Source organism: Syngnathus leptorhynchus, chromosome 17 (genome assembly GCF_054491065.1).
Source record: "Syngnathus leptorhynchus isolate UIUO chromosome 17, UIUO_Slep, whole genome shotgun sequence".
NCBI lineage: Eukaryota > Metazoa > Chordata > Actinopteri > Syngnathiformes > Syngnathidae > Syngnathus > Syngnathus leptorhynchus.
Genome location: NC_141211.1, coordinates 620,476 through 633,882, shown reverse-complemented (window position 1 = coordinate 633,882; position 13,407 = coordinate 620,476). Strand labels below are relative to the sequence as shown.

The 13,407-nt window shown below is 47.9% G+C and overlaps 2 protein-coding genes across 8 annotated transcripts; both read right to left on the bottom strand.

Moving 5' to 3' along the window:
* Positions 1-335: 335 nt before the first annotated feature.
* LOC147042811 (homeodomain-interacting protein kinase 1-like) lies at positions 336-5,084 on the bottom strand. 5 transcript variants are annotated; one of them, XM_085936751.1, is made up of 10 exons: positions 4,878-5,084; positions 3,475-3,775; positions 3,095-3,397; positions 2,429-2,610; positions 2,228-2,351; positions 1,852-1,965; positions 1,515-1,601; positions 1,257-1,453; positions 990-1,190; positions 336-920 (listed from the first exon to the last, which is right to left on the bottom strand). In XM_085936751.1, exons 2-10 carry the CDS (start codon positions 3,679-3,681, stop codon positions 701-703), a joined length of 1,635 nt encoding a protein of 544 aa, XP_085792877.1. In that variant the 5' UTR covers positions 3,682-3,775; positions 4,878-5,084; the 3' UTR covers positions 336-700. The 5 variants fall into 5 exon arrangements, with proteins under 5 accessions (XP_085792877.1, XP_085792876.1, XP_085792879.1 ...); XM_085936750.1 differs by lacking the exon at positions 4,878-5,084 and having other exon boundaries at positions 3,475-4,753; XM_085936753.1 differs by lacking the exon at positions 4,878-5,084 and having other exon boundaries at positions 990-1,175; positions 3,475-4,753.
* A 653-nt stretch (positions 5,085-5,737) lies between these two features.
* pof1b (POF1B actin binding protein) lies at positions 5,738-13,097 on the bottom strand. 3 transcript variants are annotated; one of them, XM_085936756.1, is made up of 13 exons: positions 12,554-13,097; positions 10,631-10,717; positions 7,966-8,204; positions 7,855-7,879; positions 7,717-7,791; positions 7,548-7,640; positions 7,366-7,479; positions 7,136-7,288; positions 6,944-7,063; positions 6,626-6,763; positions 6,421-6,494; positions 6,219-6,339; positions 5,738-5,890 (listed from the first exon to the last, which is right to left on the bottom strand). In XM_085936756.1, the coding sequence occupies exons 1-13, from the start codon at positions 12,881-12,883 to the stop codon at positions 5,885-5,887; spliced, it is 1,575 nt and encodes a 524-aa protein (XP_085792882.1). In that variant the 5' UTR covers positions 12,884-13,097; the 3' UTR covers positions 5,738-5,884. The 3 variants fall into 3 exon arrangements, with proteins under 3 accessions (XP_085792882.1, XP_085792884.1, XP_085792883.1); XM_085936758.1 differs by lacking the exon at positions 10,631-10,717 and having other exon boundaries at positions 7,966-8,201; positions 12,554-13,095; XM_085936757.1 differs by lacking the exon at positions 10,631-10,717 and having other exon boundaries at positions 12,554-13,093.
* Positions 13,098-13,407: the final 310 nt, after the last annotated feature.

Below are 13,407 nucleotides of genomic sequence, written 5' to 3'. Positions count from 1 at the left end.
TCTAATTGCCGCTGATATGTGGCTGCGAGGATGAGTCGAGACACTGATCCATTAAGTGACCAGGCTTGGCTTGATTGGCTCCGGATGAGGTCCCCCCCACCACCACCACCACCACCTCCCTCCCCCATTGAAATAGCACCATTGGCAGTTGGCCAAGCGGCCATTTCCTGTGTCTGAGAGGAGCTCCAGCCACCAGAGCTTGAATGCATTTCCTGACTAAGAATAAAAGTTTTATTAATGAGCGCCAGTGCATCAGTCGGCCGGCCAGTCGGCCCACTCTTGCCTCGCTCGTCAGGAAGGATGACGGGTGTGAAAATACAGACACCATGACTGTATGTGGAGGATTGGTCTTTATTTGGAAATTTGTTTTCAGACTTTATGCATACAAATACAAGTGAGAAACACCAGAAGCAGCTCCGATCCATGTTTATATTTTTTTGCGGGGGCAAGTTAGAACCGGATAGTGGATGCACGGACGGACGGGTCAGTCATGGTAGTTTGGTATCTTTTTCTTCCCATCCCTGACTCCACAGCCCAGATGTCATTCCGGAAGGATTTAGGATTATGGGGTGGGTTCCCCTCCGAGATTAGGTTGAGGTTCAGCTGTGGTTAGGGTCAAGGCGGTTAGAGTTGAGACGCTGTTCTCGTCCTGTTACCGAAGCACTCACTCCTCTGATTCCATTTCAGAGTCTAAGTGCTTTTAGGGGTTGCGGTTGCTTGCGCTTGCGATAACCTTTCCTTCCTGTTCCAGTTCCTGAAGCCTTTTCGTGTCCTTCCTTAGCCACGCCCTCGATTGCGTTTCCGATGCGGCGTGAACAACGTCCAGATGCCGACTTGAATCCTTGGAGACCTTGGACCGAGTTCGGACCGGTTGTGGGGAGTCTGACGGCCGTCTCCCGTAGAGGTGGTCGGACACGAAACTGATTTTGGAAAACCGTCGTCACAGTTAGGGGTCGGGGTTAGATGCCGATCCTTTTAGTGGAGCCTACCTGGGCTGACATCCTGCATCGGTCCTCTTTCGCTTTTTGGGAAGGCTAACTGCTGTGCTTTTCTTCCGTTCCAAGCGCTTGGTCTTGCAGCCACGACTGCCTGGATTCTGCAGTGACACTTCCATCTCTTTACCTTGAGAATCTTGGCTATCACACGCAGCCATTATCCCACAGCAAAAGCGAACGCTGCGAGACAGAAACCTTCCGTCGGCCGGGAGAATAGGATAAAGCGCTAGCTAGCAACGTGGATCTTCCTTAGGTTCTTACTGGGGGCTGATGGCGAAGTGAGGCCACAGGTGGCTCATGCTGATGAACTGATGCTCCAACACCTGACCGGGCGTCATCCGTAGCGACGCATCCAGGTGGAACATACCCTTCAACATATCCACAAACATCAGCTTATCGGTGGAATACATCACCTGGTCCGAGGGGTGTTTGGTGTAACACCACTGGAACTGCTGGAGCTGGAAAAGAAACCTCATGAGAACTTCATCGAAATTCTCTTTCGAGACTTTTAGACCATACTTGGAGGAGATGGTCAAGAGAGCTCAACTGGGTTTTCTTGGCCATCCTGACTGCAATTCCTGTTTCTTGTTGGTACGTTTCTGACGTCTAACGAGAGACGGCATCGGGGTTAAACCTGACTTTGACTTGGTGTTTGTGAGACTCCATTGGTCCTAGACCTGCCATACACAACTTCAATGTTTGCATTTGAAAATGTGCACGTTTGAAAGATAAAAAGAAGAGACACACTCCACTTGACTCCCAACTCTGGGCAGATAAGATGGAGTGGTTGTCTCTCAGCACTCCTGGACAGAACTCAAGGTCAGTTGAGTCCCACATGGGAGGGGAGGGAGTGTACCTTAAGGCTCCAAAGACTGGTTTCACTTTCCTGGTGGAAAAAATGTTCAGTCTTTTTTCCAGAGACCAGAAGATTGTCTGGAAAGGCTCCTTGAGTCTCTGTGATGTACGTGATCTGAACACAACAGAGTTGCCATGGAAACCTTTGACTTTCAAAGAAAACGCGGGGTTATCCGAGAAAACAAATATGACGACTCCACTGGATACCACACAGTAGTTTAACTAAACCCTACAAACTAACTAAGCATACCGTAACCTTCCAACTGTAACCCAATTTTACACGGGCCCCCTTTGTAACCCTAACCATCGTGATTACCAATTTGATATTGATATAACAAAGTAGTGATCACACAATTGGAGCCCAGATGGCTATTTACCATTTCGTAGTCGTTCTTGCCGGGGAAAATCAGCGTACCCGTGTACAAAAAAGCCGTCACGCAGCCCATGGACCAAACGTCGATTGCCTCGTTATACGGCGCGCCCACCAAGATCTCCGGAGACCTGAGAGAGGATCACCGAGGTCAAGCCGCTTCCTTTGGAAACCACTGCACAAATCTAGGAAAGGACCAGTTAAGCACCGGTAGGGGCGACTCTGAATATACGAGCCCGGTCTGGCGTCTGCGATGTCGTGCGTCAAACCAAAGTCGATGACTTTGACGCGGTAGGGCTGCTGCCGATGATTGATGAACATGATGTTCTCCAACTTTAAGTCGCCGTGAATCATCCGAGCACCCTTAAGGTGGTCCAGAGCCCTGGCGAGCTGACAAAAACTGCCGTCAATGTCAATTGTTGTTTGGGTTCTCAAGCCTGTTCCTCGAGAGCCAGCCGGTGTCCTGTATATACACCGCCCCCTCAAGGAACAAGGTTGAGAAGCCCTGAATTGGTGTTTACTAAGTGTTAGTGTTCTTTTTTCGTCTTTTTTTTGACAGTATACAAAGAGCCAAGTATCGAAGTTTACGGCACTCACTTGCTAAAACAGTGCCACACCCTGAAAAATAGATATTTGAGAAATACTGCCACCCTAGCTCCGCCCAAAGTTGTCGGTTTCACGGTAGAGTGGCTCAGACAGGCGACGCTGCCTCATAACGAGCTAGTTTCAGCAAGAAAAGAAAAAGTAGTCTGTTTTAGTTGATCCTCGCTCGAGTTACTTTTGACCAAAACTTGACACAAACATGTTAGTAAGACACCCGTGACCTCAAAACATAAAGAAACGGTGTTCTACACAAGTAAATCGCTTGGCTCACCCATGTATGGGTCAAAAAGGGACTGACCAAGTAGCAATCCAGTTCCTTTTGGAGCCAAGATGGGTTCGAATTTTGGAGTGTTTCAGACCGGACCAGTCCAGGTGGGCCTACCTGGTGGACAATGGGTCGGATCTCCTTGACTTGGAGGGGCCTAAAATGTCGCTCCTTCATGAAGTCAAATAAACTCTTGTCCAAGTATTCAAATTCCAGGCAAATGTAGCCCATGTAGCTGAAAGTGCTCATCCACTGGACCAGGTGACACGTGTAGTTTTCCAGCATTTGGATTTTCTGTAGCGCCTCAATCTGCAGACATTGGTTCCCAAAGTTGATTTTCGTGACGCTGCTTCTGGGACACTGGAATGAATGTGTTGCGCTCTAACCTCAAACCTAGCCTGCACGGCAAAGTTTCCCTGGTTCCTGATCATTTTCACCGCCACTGTCTTGTTGGTGTCGGTCTTGCGACATTTGGCCACTTTGCCAAAAGTTCCCTCGCCCATAACGGAGAGTACCTTGTAGCCGGCGAACGGCGAGTGAAGCCTGGCTCCCGGGCACAGGCAGTAGGCGGCTTCGCCCGGCGAGACGTCCATCCTTGTCTACGGACAGCAGCGCTCTTCACGCGCAAAGCATTTTGACCAGCTTGCCCGTACATACATTCCAAGAAATGAAACGGAAGCAAGCGCCCTTGTATAAACACAGATCATCAAAGGTAATTAACGCAAAAAAGTTGTCGTTTTGGATTAAGGTGTGACATCATTTATGTCTGCAGCATGCCTTTTGACATCACAGTGCCAAGGCTTTGTGTACTCATTAATCTGACATCACTTTTGAGAGATTACAATGTGTACGAGCGCCAAACAACTCAATTCAACAGAAACGTGGCGATGAATTTTCACTGGAATGGCTCGAATGAAAATGCCAAAGCAGGCCGCTCCGTATTTATCAACCGCTGTATTCCTCATTCTAATGCTGAGTTCACTTCCCTTTTACCCTCCACTGTCAATATTGTAGCTCCCGATCTATGCCAATAAAGTCTATTGATCTGATTAGAGGGGAGTGTGGGGGCGGGCACATTGATTATGGCTAATAACGCTTTTGATGTGGACAATGCAGTCTCTCTTCCTGCCTCCATCGCACTAAAATTCCCCCCGGGCCCCTCAGAGGGAATTTACACGGGAGCGTGATGAAGAGAGAGTTCATCTGGATAGTATGTAGTGGGACAAACTTCACATTGTGCACTTTGATCTTTTTGTGCCAGCTCACGGCTGAATTTTGGGTGCTTACGTATTATCGGGAGGACCTTTGATTTTTACTTTTTCTTTTTTTTCACATGGAAAAATCAGGCTTTCATCACCTCAACGTCAACCACAAGTACAACTTTGTGGATCCGAACACCGGGGCTCATACGCAGACAGTGGAACGCCTATGGGGATCGGCAAAGTGGCGAAACAAGAAGCACTGTGGCACTGCACGTCACCATTTGGAGTCGTATTTGGCCGAATTCATGTGGCGGAAGCATGAAGCATGTTGCCTGTACTGATGTCTTTGAGTCACTTTTGGAAGCAATTGCGACGTTCTGGCCTCCGGAATTACAAATGTAATGTTATCGTTTCAATAAATAATTTACTTTAATTTTTGAGTCGTTTTTTTAAAGGTCCTCCCGATAATACGTAAGCACCGAATTTTGTTTGTAAACAATTGCTTTTTTTCCCCAACGCCCCACCCCCCCGCCCGCCGCCACCCTTTCCCTGTCATGCCTCATCATTAATTCACGAGGCCTACATACCGTCGAACGGCCCGCATAATCGATTGAGTCCGGGAAGGATTCCGATGAAGCTCGACACGACAGAGCTTCACTTCCAACGCCAAACCTTCACACGTCGCTTTCTCTTGTGCACATTTAGAAGTGGGCTTTCATTCGTAGGAGAAGGTCGGGTGTCGTGACGAGCAGTCGACGGGGCAGCCGACGAGCCCTACAGAGCTGCCGTGACCTCATTCTCAATCCCATTCTCGATTGCCGAAAAGCGAATAACGCCACCTGCTGCCTAAATGACGACAGTGCAACCTTGTTTTTGTTTTTCTTACATCATTCGAAAGGTCAAACGTTGCTTAAGATACCAAAGTCTATATGCTAGTAGTTTTTAGCGCCATCCGATGGGGTTACTTGCAGGCGAAACTACTATGATGATATATATGCTAGATATGCTATTGCTAGCTCGCGAGACTGTTCCAAATCCCCGTGCATTTTGGAAATGTCGCACAAAGTAGGAATGAGAAGTCACAGGTAAAGTTTTAGTAAGGCTTTTTTATTTCTAATGTGTTAGCGTCCCATGCTAATCAAGCTGTAGGACATCTTCCAGTGGACAAAAAGCGTTCACTACACTCGAAGCACCAAAAAATAAGAGTTTTAAAATCCCATCTTAAAACGCCATCACCATAAAGCGCCTACATCCATGCACCTACCTCTCCCCTTCATAGCACCCTCAAATAAACACGATCAAATCGACTTAAATAAACCGCAAAGCTCCCCGTTTCTCGAAACCGTCTCACAAATATATACGTATATTTAAATATTTACAGTGACAAATTTACCTGACTTTGTGGGGAAACTATCAATGAGTTACTGCAAAAGCTAGGCATTGTATGCCCATCATTGGTCAATGCAAAAAAAAAAAAAAAAAAGGAATTATTGGATTAGTATAAAAATAAGACATCAAATCCATTTCTGCATATAAGCCATTCATCGGAATCGATGGAGTTGGATGGATGCGCTCCCGTGTTGTTCTTGTTCTCTCATTCCTGTTGGGACAAAAGCAATGTGTGTCTTTATTGAAGTGTGTATGGATAGTTACACGCTATAGCACTTTTTGGCCACCAAGAGGCACTATAACATTTGATACACAGTGAATTTGATCTCTTTGGGTTGCTGTTTCAACGGTTCTTCTGGAAAGTGTTTCCCCAGTCTTTGGCAGGGAAAATACATTCCAGACGCAACCACCAGAAGTGAAAAACTGCCCCATAGTGAGAGCCTAGATCAACTTTTGAGACACTTGACAAGAACAACTACACTTAGAAATATAGTATGTTGCTAATGCTACAGTACCCCCAGGCCGGTTCTGTTACATACCCGTCGGATAACCTCTCCGGATCTTTCAATGACGATGGTCTTGTCTTCACTGATAGGCGAGGTCGAGCTTATCTGGTAGTCGTCACTCAGCAGGCCGAGGATGGGGTACTGGTTCCTGTACCTGCAGTGACAGGAAAGACCACAATTGACCCGGATGAACCAAAGCGTGATCGTGGCTGATTTTTGGTTTTGTGCAGTGTACCTTTTGGTGATGATAGTCTTGGTGGTTTGGGAGCTGTCTTTTTTGTTTCTCTCCATCATCAGCCTTTGGATTTCCTAAAGGAGAGATTGTGACTGGGTCAGCGGTAAACTGGAATCGGGACTTTTCCCCAGTAATTCTCGGCCAGACCGAATCCTAACTGATAGCGATAGCTGGTATTGGTACTCGCGCGTGTGATGTTACAGACCTCCTCCTGTCTGGTGATGGTGGTCTGTCGCTGCTCCAGCATGGCGAGCAGCTCCGAGATCTTCAACTGGAGGGTCTTCTCTGAGGCAGACGACGTTCTCTCTGTGGTGATCTCCGTGTGGAGCCTCGTAATCTGACTCTAAAAAGGGACGGGAGCACGAAGACGGATGAGCGTTCCCTCTCTGGTGTTTTGTTTCATCGCTTAGCATTAAGCTAGCAGACTTGGGTGGGATGAAATAATGTGGTTTGGTCCAACGTTTGGGTACAACGTCAACAAATATTATAATAATGCTGGTCCGTAAGAGGCAAATTGGCCCACCCGCAGCCGCAGGATCTCTTGGTCCTTCTCCTGTTTCATGGTGTCGAGCTGCTCGTTGAACTGCCGCGACAGCTCCTCGGTCTTGATGTGGAGTGTGCTGCTGTTGGATTGGCCTAATTGCTGCAATGCGGCAAGGCGCATATGGTCAAATACCTTCGGACTAAAACGAGGAAGTTGAGGCCGGTTGTCTACCTTCTGTCGGAGCATCTCGTTCTCCTTCTCCAGAGCTCTGATGCGTCCCTCCAGCTCTTTGGTTCGGAAGTCGCGGCTGGCGTCGGTGTGGCGTGCGCTCATCAGCTGGCTCTCCAAGGCACGCTGGGAGGTGGTGCTCTCCTTCAGAGACACCTGGGAGTGGAGCGCCAGATGGGGATGATCATTTGAAAAAGGTTCCGAGGTCCGGTGCTCTCCGGGCTCCTTCTCACCTGAAGCTGTCTGTTGTTTTCACGAACCGCTTCCAAGAGGCTGTCGTACTGGCGACCCTGATCCACTTTGAAGGCCAGATCTCGCTCCAGCGCCTCCTTCTCGCCCTCCAGACGCTGAAACGCACGGTTGCGCGTTTTAGGGCAATTTGCTTGAGGTGCGTGCGGTCAATACAAAGTCTTACCCGTAAGTCATCGGACATGTGCAGGAGCTCTTCTCTCAGGCTGCTGAAGGTGGACAGCAGCAGACGCATGCTCTTATCCGCAGTTAGGCGAGTCTACACCCGTGCGCACAAAGTTGTTGACAATTTGCTCCACACTGAGATCTCAGCTTGCCATTGCCAAATAACCGACCTGCAGCAGGTAACGGATTTGCTGTTTGGTCAGTTCCGTGGCTCCTTTCGGGAGCAGGGACTCAACGTCTTCCACCTAAACACACAGCTTGTTGTTGAGATTGTGTTTTGGAGTCAAACAAAATGAGAGCTAACGCACCTGGTCAACACCCAGATCCACTTTCCTGTCACACAAAATGGAGAAAGCAAAGCGTTATTCCATTTCTGGTGGGATATGACGACGCGTTACGTATGTCAGCGCCCCACTCACTGTCCTCGGATCTTGGACACGTGCTCGGAGATGCAGGAGTGGATGTCGCAGTTCTTCCTGTAGACGTCGGCCAGTAAGGCGGCAAAGTAGCGCGTGTCCATCTTGGTGGCCTCGTTCAAGTCCGTCTTCACCTCCGTGCGGGAGACCTTCTCGATGGCCGGCGGCGGCGGCGACGGCTTCTGCTGTACGATGTTGACGATCTCCACCTCCTCCACTTCCACCGCCTCCTCGTCCTCCTGCTGGAAGCACAGCGTCGATGGATCTCTTAGATGGAGGACGTTAGTGTCACAATCGAGATCACGGTTCAGCGTTTGTGACTTAACCATGTCCGTTTGGATCGATTGATCGGCCAATATGATGATCTCTTTTGATCGGAGATTCATTCATTTTCAAATGTAACAAAAAATGATGCCATTCAAACCAAAAATGGTCAGATTTGATCGGATTCCTATGCAAAGTTCAATAAATACAAGACAACGCATTGTAAAACAGTCCAATGTTGACCCTGTAATTCCCATCTTTATTGCTGTAAGCTTTGAGGGACCCCAAAAAGTCATTTTACTCCTCATATTTCATGAATCTGCCGACCAATGGGTCATCGGAATGTGTTCCCGCCAAAAATCAGGATGGGTAACGGCCACTCTTGGTCAGTCAGACATCACATTGTTTTTCGTCACAACAAAAACAAGCAAACGCTAACTTTGGATGTGTTGACAATGCGTGTGAGAGGCCTTTTTCAAAGAGCTCTCCAACGCAAGGTTAAACATGGCGCTTTTCTTATCTGGAAAAGCTGTTCTCAATGTTGCATAAGCCGTTATCTGCAGTCACGCCGTGCAACTTCACTCTCCCTCTGTAAATATCAACTCGTCACAAGGCTTCGTAAATACCCGCAGAGTGGATCTGCCAGATTCCACGAGGGCCCGAGAGAAGATGACAAACCAGCATGTCGGTGACAAAAGCAAAACACCTTCCCGGTATTGTGCCCTTCGGCTTATCAAAAGATAAGCTCTTCAATTTGTTGACCTATTTTTTCATCTGCACAAGCACAGAAATGGTTTTGTGGCCATCCGACGCGTCGACTAAGACACTTAGTTGTCTCAATTAAAGTTCAAACTGGCGTGAGGGAGGGTTCACACGGGTGTGTCAGCCAGCGCATGCCGGTCATGCCTGCACAAAGAGTGAGCCAGTCAAGGTCCTTTCCATCTGCGAAAGTGGTTGGCTTTTCGATTGGCAGATAAGCGGCAGATGGCCGAGCTCATATTGAAAAATCGGAATTGTGCCGGCGCGCCCGAAATGGACGAATGACCCGAATCGCTCAAGTAACTTGAGTTCAACGTAAAGATTTTAAACAATTCGAAAAGGAGTCGTTTTTGGGAACAAACGTTTCAAAGTTGCGAGACTAGGGACTTATCGTGTTTATGTGAAGAAGTGCTTTTCAAGGAAAGAGTCAAGTCATTTGCCATGATTTGTTGCCAAGTGCTACTGTTGATGTTGATGAAGTTGGACTATTTGAACGAGGCAGGAATTTCAAGGCGCTGCATTTGAAGAAATGGGAGCAAAAGAGCTCACATTGTCATTCAAACAAACACAGAGTCACAAAAAGAGGCAGTCGGTGGGTGAGGCAAAGTGAGCCTCGCTCAATAACAACCTCTTGGGTTACACTCGGGGAGGGAGGGAGGGCGCCGCGGCATCACACGCCATTGGTCCAGGCACGCGCGCACACACACACACCTTTCATTGTAGATAACTCATCAGAAGAAGAAATAAAGCAGAAATGTTGATGGAGTGTCATGGAACATCCTCTCAGGTCCTTCCAAGGAATAGCCAAATGAGGCACTTGAACTGTGGCCACGCCCGTCCTATGCGTGACGCTGCAGGTTGACATTCCACGGAATGGACCCACCCACTGCAAAAACGTGTGGGAAGTGGCCCCGGACACGCCTTTGTAGACACACACACACACGCACACCCTTGAGTGCTTTGTCAGACACGCTTAGAGCTACTAACGCAAGCTAATGTCTGTTTGGAGCTCATGGGTGTGTCCGCACACACACACACACACACACACACACACACACACACTTGCACACTGCCTCAGCTTCCTGTCAGAGACTGACTTTCCAACATATTGAGTTCAGAGAGCCAAACATGAGTACGCGCTTCAACTTTGCTAACAAACTAAGACGTGATAAGCTTGTATAAATAAATGAACTTCTTTTCAAAAAGGAGCTCGCAAATGACCATCTGTCCTCAATGGCCTTAGCTGGAGGAATAATTTTGATACGTCTTTTCATTGAACGATTCCGTGTAGTTCTTTACACGCTATCGAGATAATTGTACTTTATTGCAATAAAATACAGAATACGGTCGGGAAAAAAAACGAGTCGAGCATTTTTGGAAGACGCAGTCCTCATCCAAATTGGTGATGGAATGATTTTTGGCACCAAGTTCGTCCGTTGGGCAGAAGTCATTGAACTACGCAACCTGCTGCGACAGGTTTAAGCTCCTATGCTGAGGGAGAATGTGATGTTTCCTCAAAGCAATGCTTTCATTTGTTTGGTTCTCAAGCGACAAACAAAGGGCAAAAGCTTTGAAAGGGACACCTATTTGTGCGATTTTCCACCATTCCGGACTTGGGGAAGCGGTGTGTTTGTGTGTGCCTTGCCTCCTCTTCCTCGTCCACACTGGGCTCGGGGGTCTTGCGGGGGCTGGAGGATAGGCTGAAGCCTGAGGACGAGTTCCTGCTCACGCTCTGAGACGAGAGGAGAGGAAGAAAGAGCTGTGTTCATAGAAAGCTGTAGCCGAGTCCTTGAACCCGCCCCAAGAATGCATCTTTGTACTCCCGTTTGAGGAACATGCGGAAGGAATGTCCGTGTCTGGTGTTTTTGGGCTAGATGGGCCACCCTGCTTGCAAAAGTGGACGTTTGACGAGCAGTGGAACACTAGTTTGATGCCCTATTTGCCTGTGACAAAATCGCCAAATGACAATTAATTAACAAGTCAAACAGCAGTCCTTGCTGCTGACATCCACACTTGGTTCCGTACGTCTGGAGCACTGAGTGTCAGCACAACAAGCTAAAGAATGTGTTTGAGCTCAAACACCTTTCAAAGAAATGTTTGATTCCATTTTACTACGCCCCTAGCACCATGGCAAAGTAGCTGCTCTATACTGTCTGTGTGCTATTGTCTGAGTGAGCCCAACGCCTCTTTAAAAAAAAAAAATAATAACACAACAGGAACTTGTCTTTCCAGAAAACTACTGTAACGACATTGCTGACAGCCGTTTATCACAAAAAGCTCCTGTTGTTTGTGCGCTTGCTTAGCGTGAGATCCTCTCCTTTCTATCTGAATATTTACAACAACTTTGAACTTTTTGGGGGACATTGTTTTGTTGTAGAATGTAGGTGTTGCGTAAGATAATTAAGTGCACTGCTTCATATGACCTATGACCACTGCAATCAAACATTGGGGGGGGGGGGGGGAGTCTGTTTTACTGCGAGTTCAGGGTGTGCCGCCTTGCCAGCCGGGTGGCTCGCTTGCTTGCTTGCTTGCTTTCTGACAATTCCGACTGGAGTTACTCAAAACAGGAGAACAAATGAATGTGGTTGGAAATAAAAGAGGAGCCAGGGAAAAGCCTTATCGAGAAATCAAAAGCTCAAGAAAGAACCAAGTGGAAGTGTCATTTTTAAAAAAGCTTCGTCAAGTTACTCTGAGAGCATGCGCAGGCAGGACCTTCAATGTATCAGGAGGACTGTAAAGGCCCAGATAGACCGACGGGCATTGCTTTCAAAAATCCGAAAGCGGAACACAGAAAAATGTCAAGTAACCAAATTGAACAGGAAGTCGGTCGGCCATTTTGGTTCAAAGTTATCATTTCCCAGCTTGGAGCAACTCCCACTCGAGAACCGGCCCAATCAGAAGCACGTGACCCATGTCGCTCGTTATTTGTTTCATTCCAATTCTCTTCAGTGGGTGAAACAAATACGACTCGCTCGTATCACGATGACAAACGATTGCTCACGATAGAAGTCGGGGTGTTAACATGCAGTCATACACATGCGCATGCACATGCACACTGTTGCATCATGCATATTGCCCAAAAACGCTCGCCTTTTCCAAGCATGCAAAGAAGGAGCTGGAATATGATGATGATACAGACAAATAGTGCAATGCAAATGACACAAGACATTTTTCAAAATGATGATTCACAATGCACACGCCTTTTACGAAATGAAGACACATCTTCACATGTGGTTGCTTCATGCTATAGTGGAAACCACAAAGTGACAATTTCAAGTGTCCCAAACTTGGGTATGACCTTTCTGCACACCAGCGGGACAATTCTGGCCGACTGCATGCTAAAATTCTACTACTAGTAGGACTAGAAACAAATGTTAACTACTAGTGCAGCTTTGCCTCACTAGTCATAACACATTTAATCCAAAGCTGTGCAACTAGTAAAGACAAAACATGGAATACATGCTCTCAATACTTTCCTTGTTCACTTCAACTTGTTTCTAGAAATTGGCACGAGCGAAGAAGATGCGTGCCGTGCCCACGCAGCGAGCGAGCAAGCAGTGGACCTCACCGTGTTCTGCTGAAACAGGAGCTCCGTGTCCAGGCTGCTGACGCTCACGCGGGGGACGCCCTGTAGGTAGACGGGCGACATCATCTGCTGCATGACGGTCGGCTGCTGCTGTACCAGCACGTAGGACTGCTGTTGTTGCACGCTCGGCTGCACCGGCACCAGGTAGCGCAGCGTGTTGTAGTTGCCGCCGTTGACGGCGTACTGAAGCGGGGACGCCGAGCGGGCGGTGGTGGTCAGCAAGGTACCGCCGCTCATCGGCTCGGGTGAGGCCACGTTCACGGTCCGGTAGGTGGAGGTGGACGTGGTGGTCTTCTGGTTGTGGACGGACATTGTTGCGCAGAAATGAAAAGGCTCAAAAGTTGTTGAAAACAAGCTGTTCCACTGCTGCCCAGAAAGGAGAGGTGAGTCCTCCGATGTTACTTCCTTCTCTACAGGCAGCACTTGGGAGGAAAGTCCGGTTAGTGGAGTCGATCTGGGGGGTGGGGTGGAGAAACTAGCGACGCGTGCGGGAGGTGCTGTTGCTTTGCATGCAAATGTCGACTGTGGAGGCGGGCGGGCAGAACCCAGAGAAAGTTTCAACAAGTTGAATAATGGCAAGCCCTTCAGCATTTATTCAATAATACTTAGCTTTACTAATGCATACTAATGTTTTTACAATCTTAACCACTACGCACTTTTGCCTCCCTAGTAGCATGTTTTCCAACGTTTCTCCCCCTCACTGGTGTGCAAAAATGTCCTACAGTATTGAAAAAAAAGGGTGGTAGTAGTAGGCTACATGGAAAGTATGGAATAAATGCTTTTCAAAGTCTGCTTTATTGTCAACTTCTTCACAAGAGATCGAAATTGCGTTTCCA

Excerpts from the sequence above, each read along its gene's own strand:
- LOC147042811 (XM_085936751.1), bottom strand. The coding sequence starts at position 3,681 with ATGGACGTCTCGCCGGGCGAAGCCGCCTACTGCCTGTGCCCGGGAGCC. Across the intron at positions 1,191-1,256 it reads CACTTCGCCATCAGCCCCCA|GTTTCTGTCTCGCAGCGTTC; the intron begins GTAAGAACCTAA and ends GGCCGACGGAAG. Across the intron at positions 921-989 it reads GATGCAGGATGTCAGCCCAG|TTTCGTGTCCGACCACCTCT; the intron begins GTAGGCTCCACT and ends TTCCAAAATCAG.
- pof1b (XM_085936756.1), bottom strand. The coding sequence starts at position 12,883 with ATGTCCGTCCACAACCAGAAGACCACCACGTCCACCTCCACCTACCGG. Across the intron at positions 7,641-7,716 it reads AAATCCGTTACCTGCTGCAG|ACTCGCCTAACTGCGGATAA; the intron begins GTCGGTTATTTG and ends GCACGGGTGTAG. Across the intron at positions 7,064-7,135 it reads ACGAGATGCTCCGACAGAAG|CAATTAGGCCAATCCAACAG; the intron begins GTAGACAACCGG and ends GCCGCATTGCAG.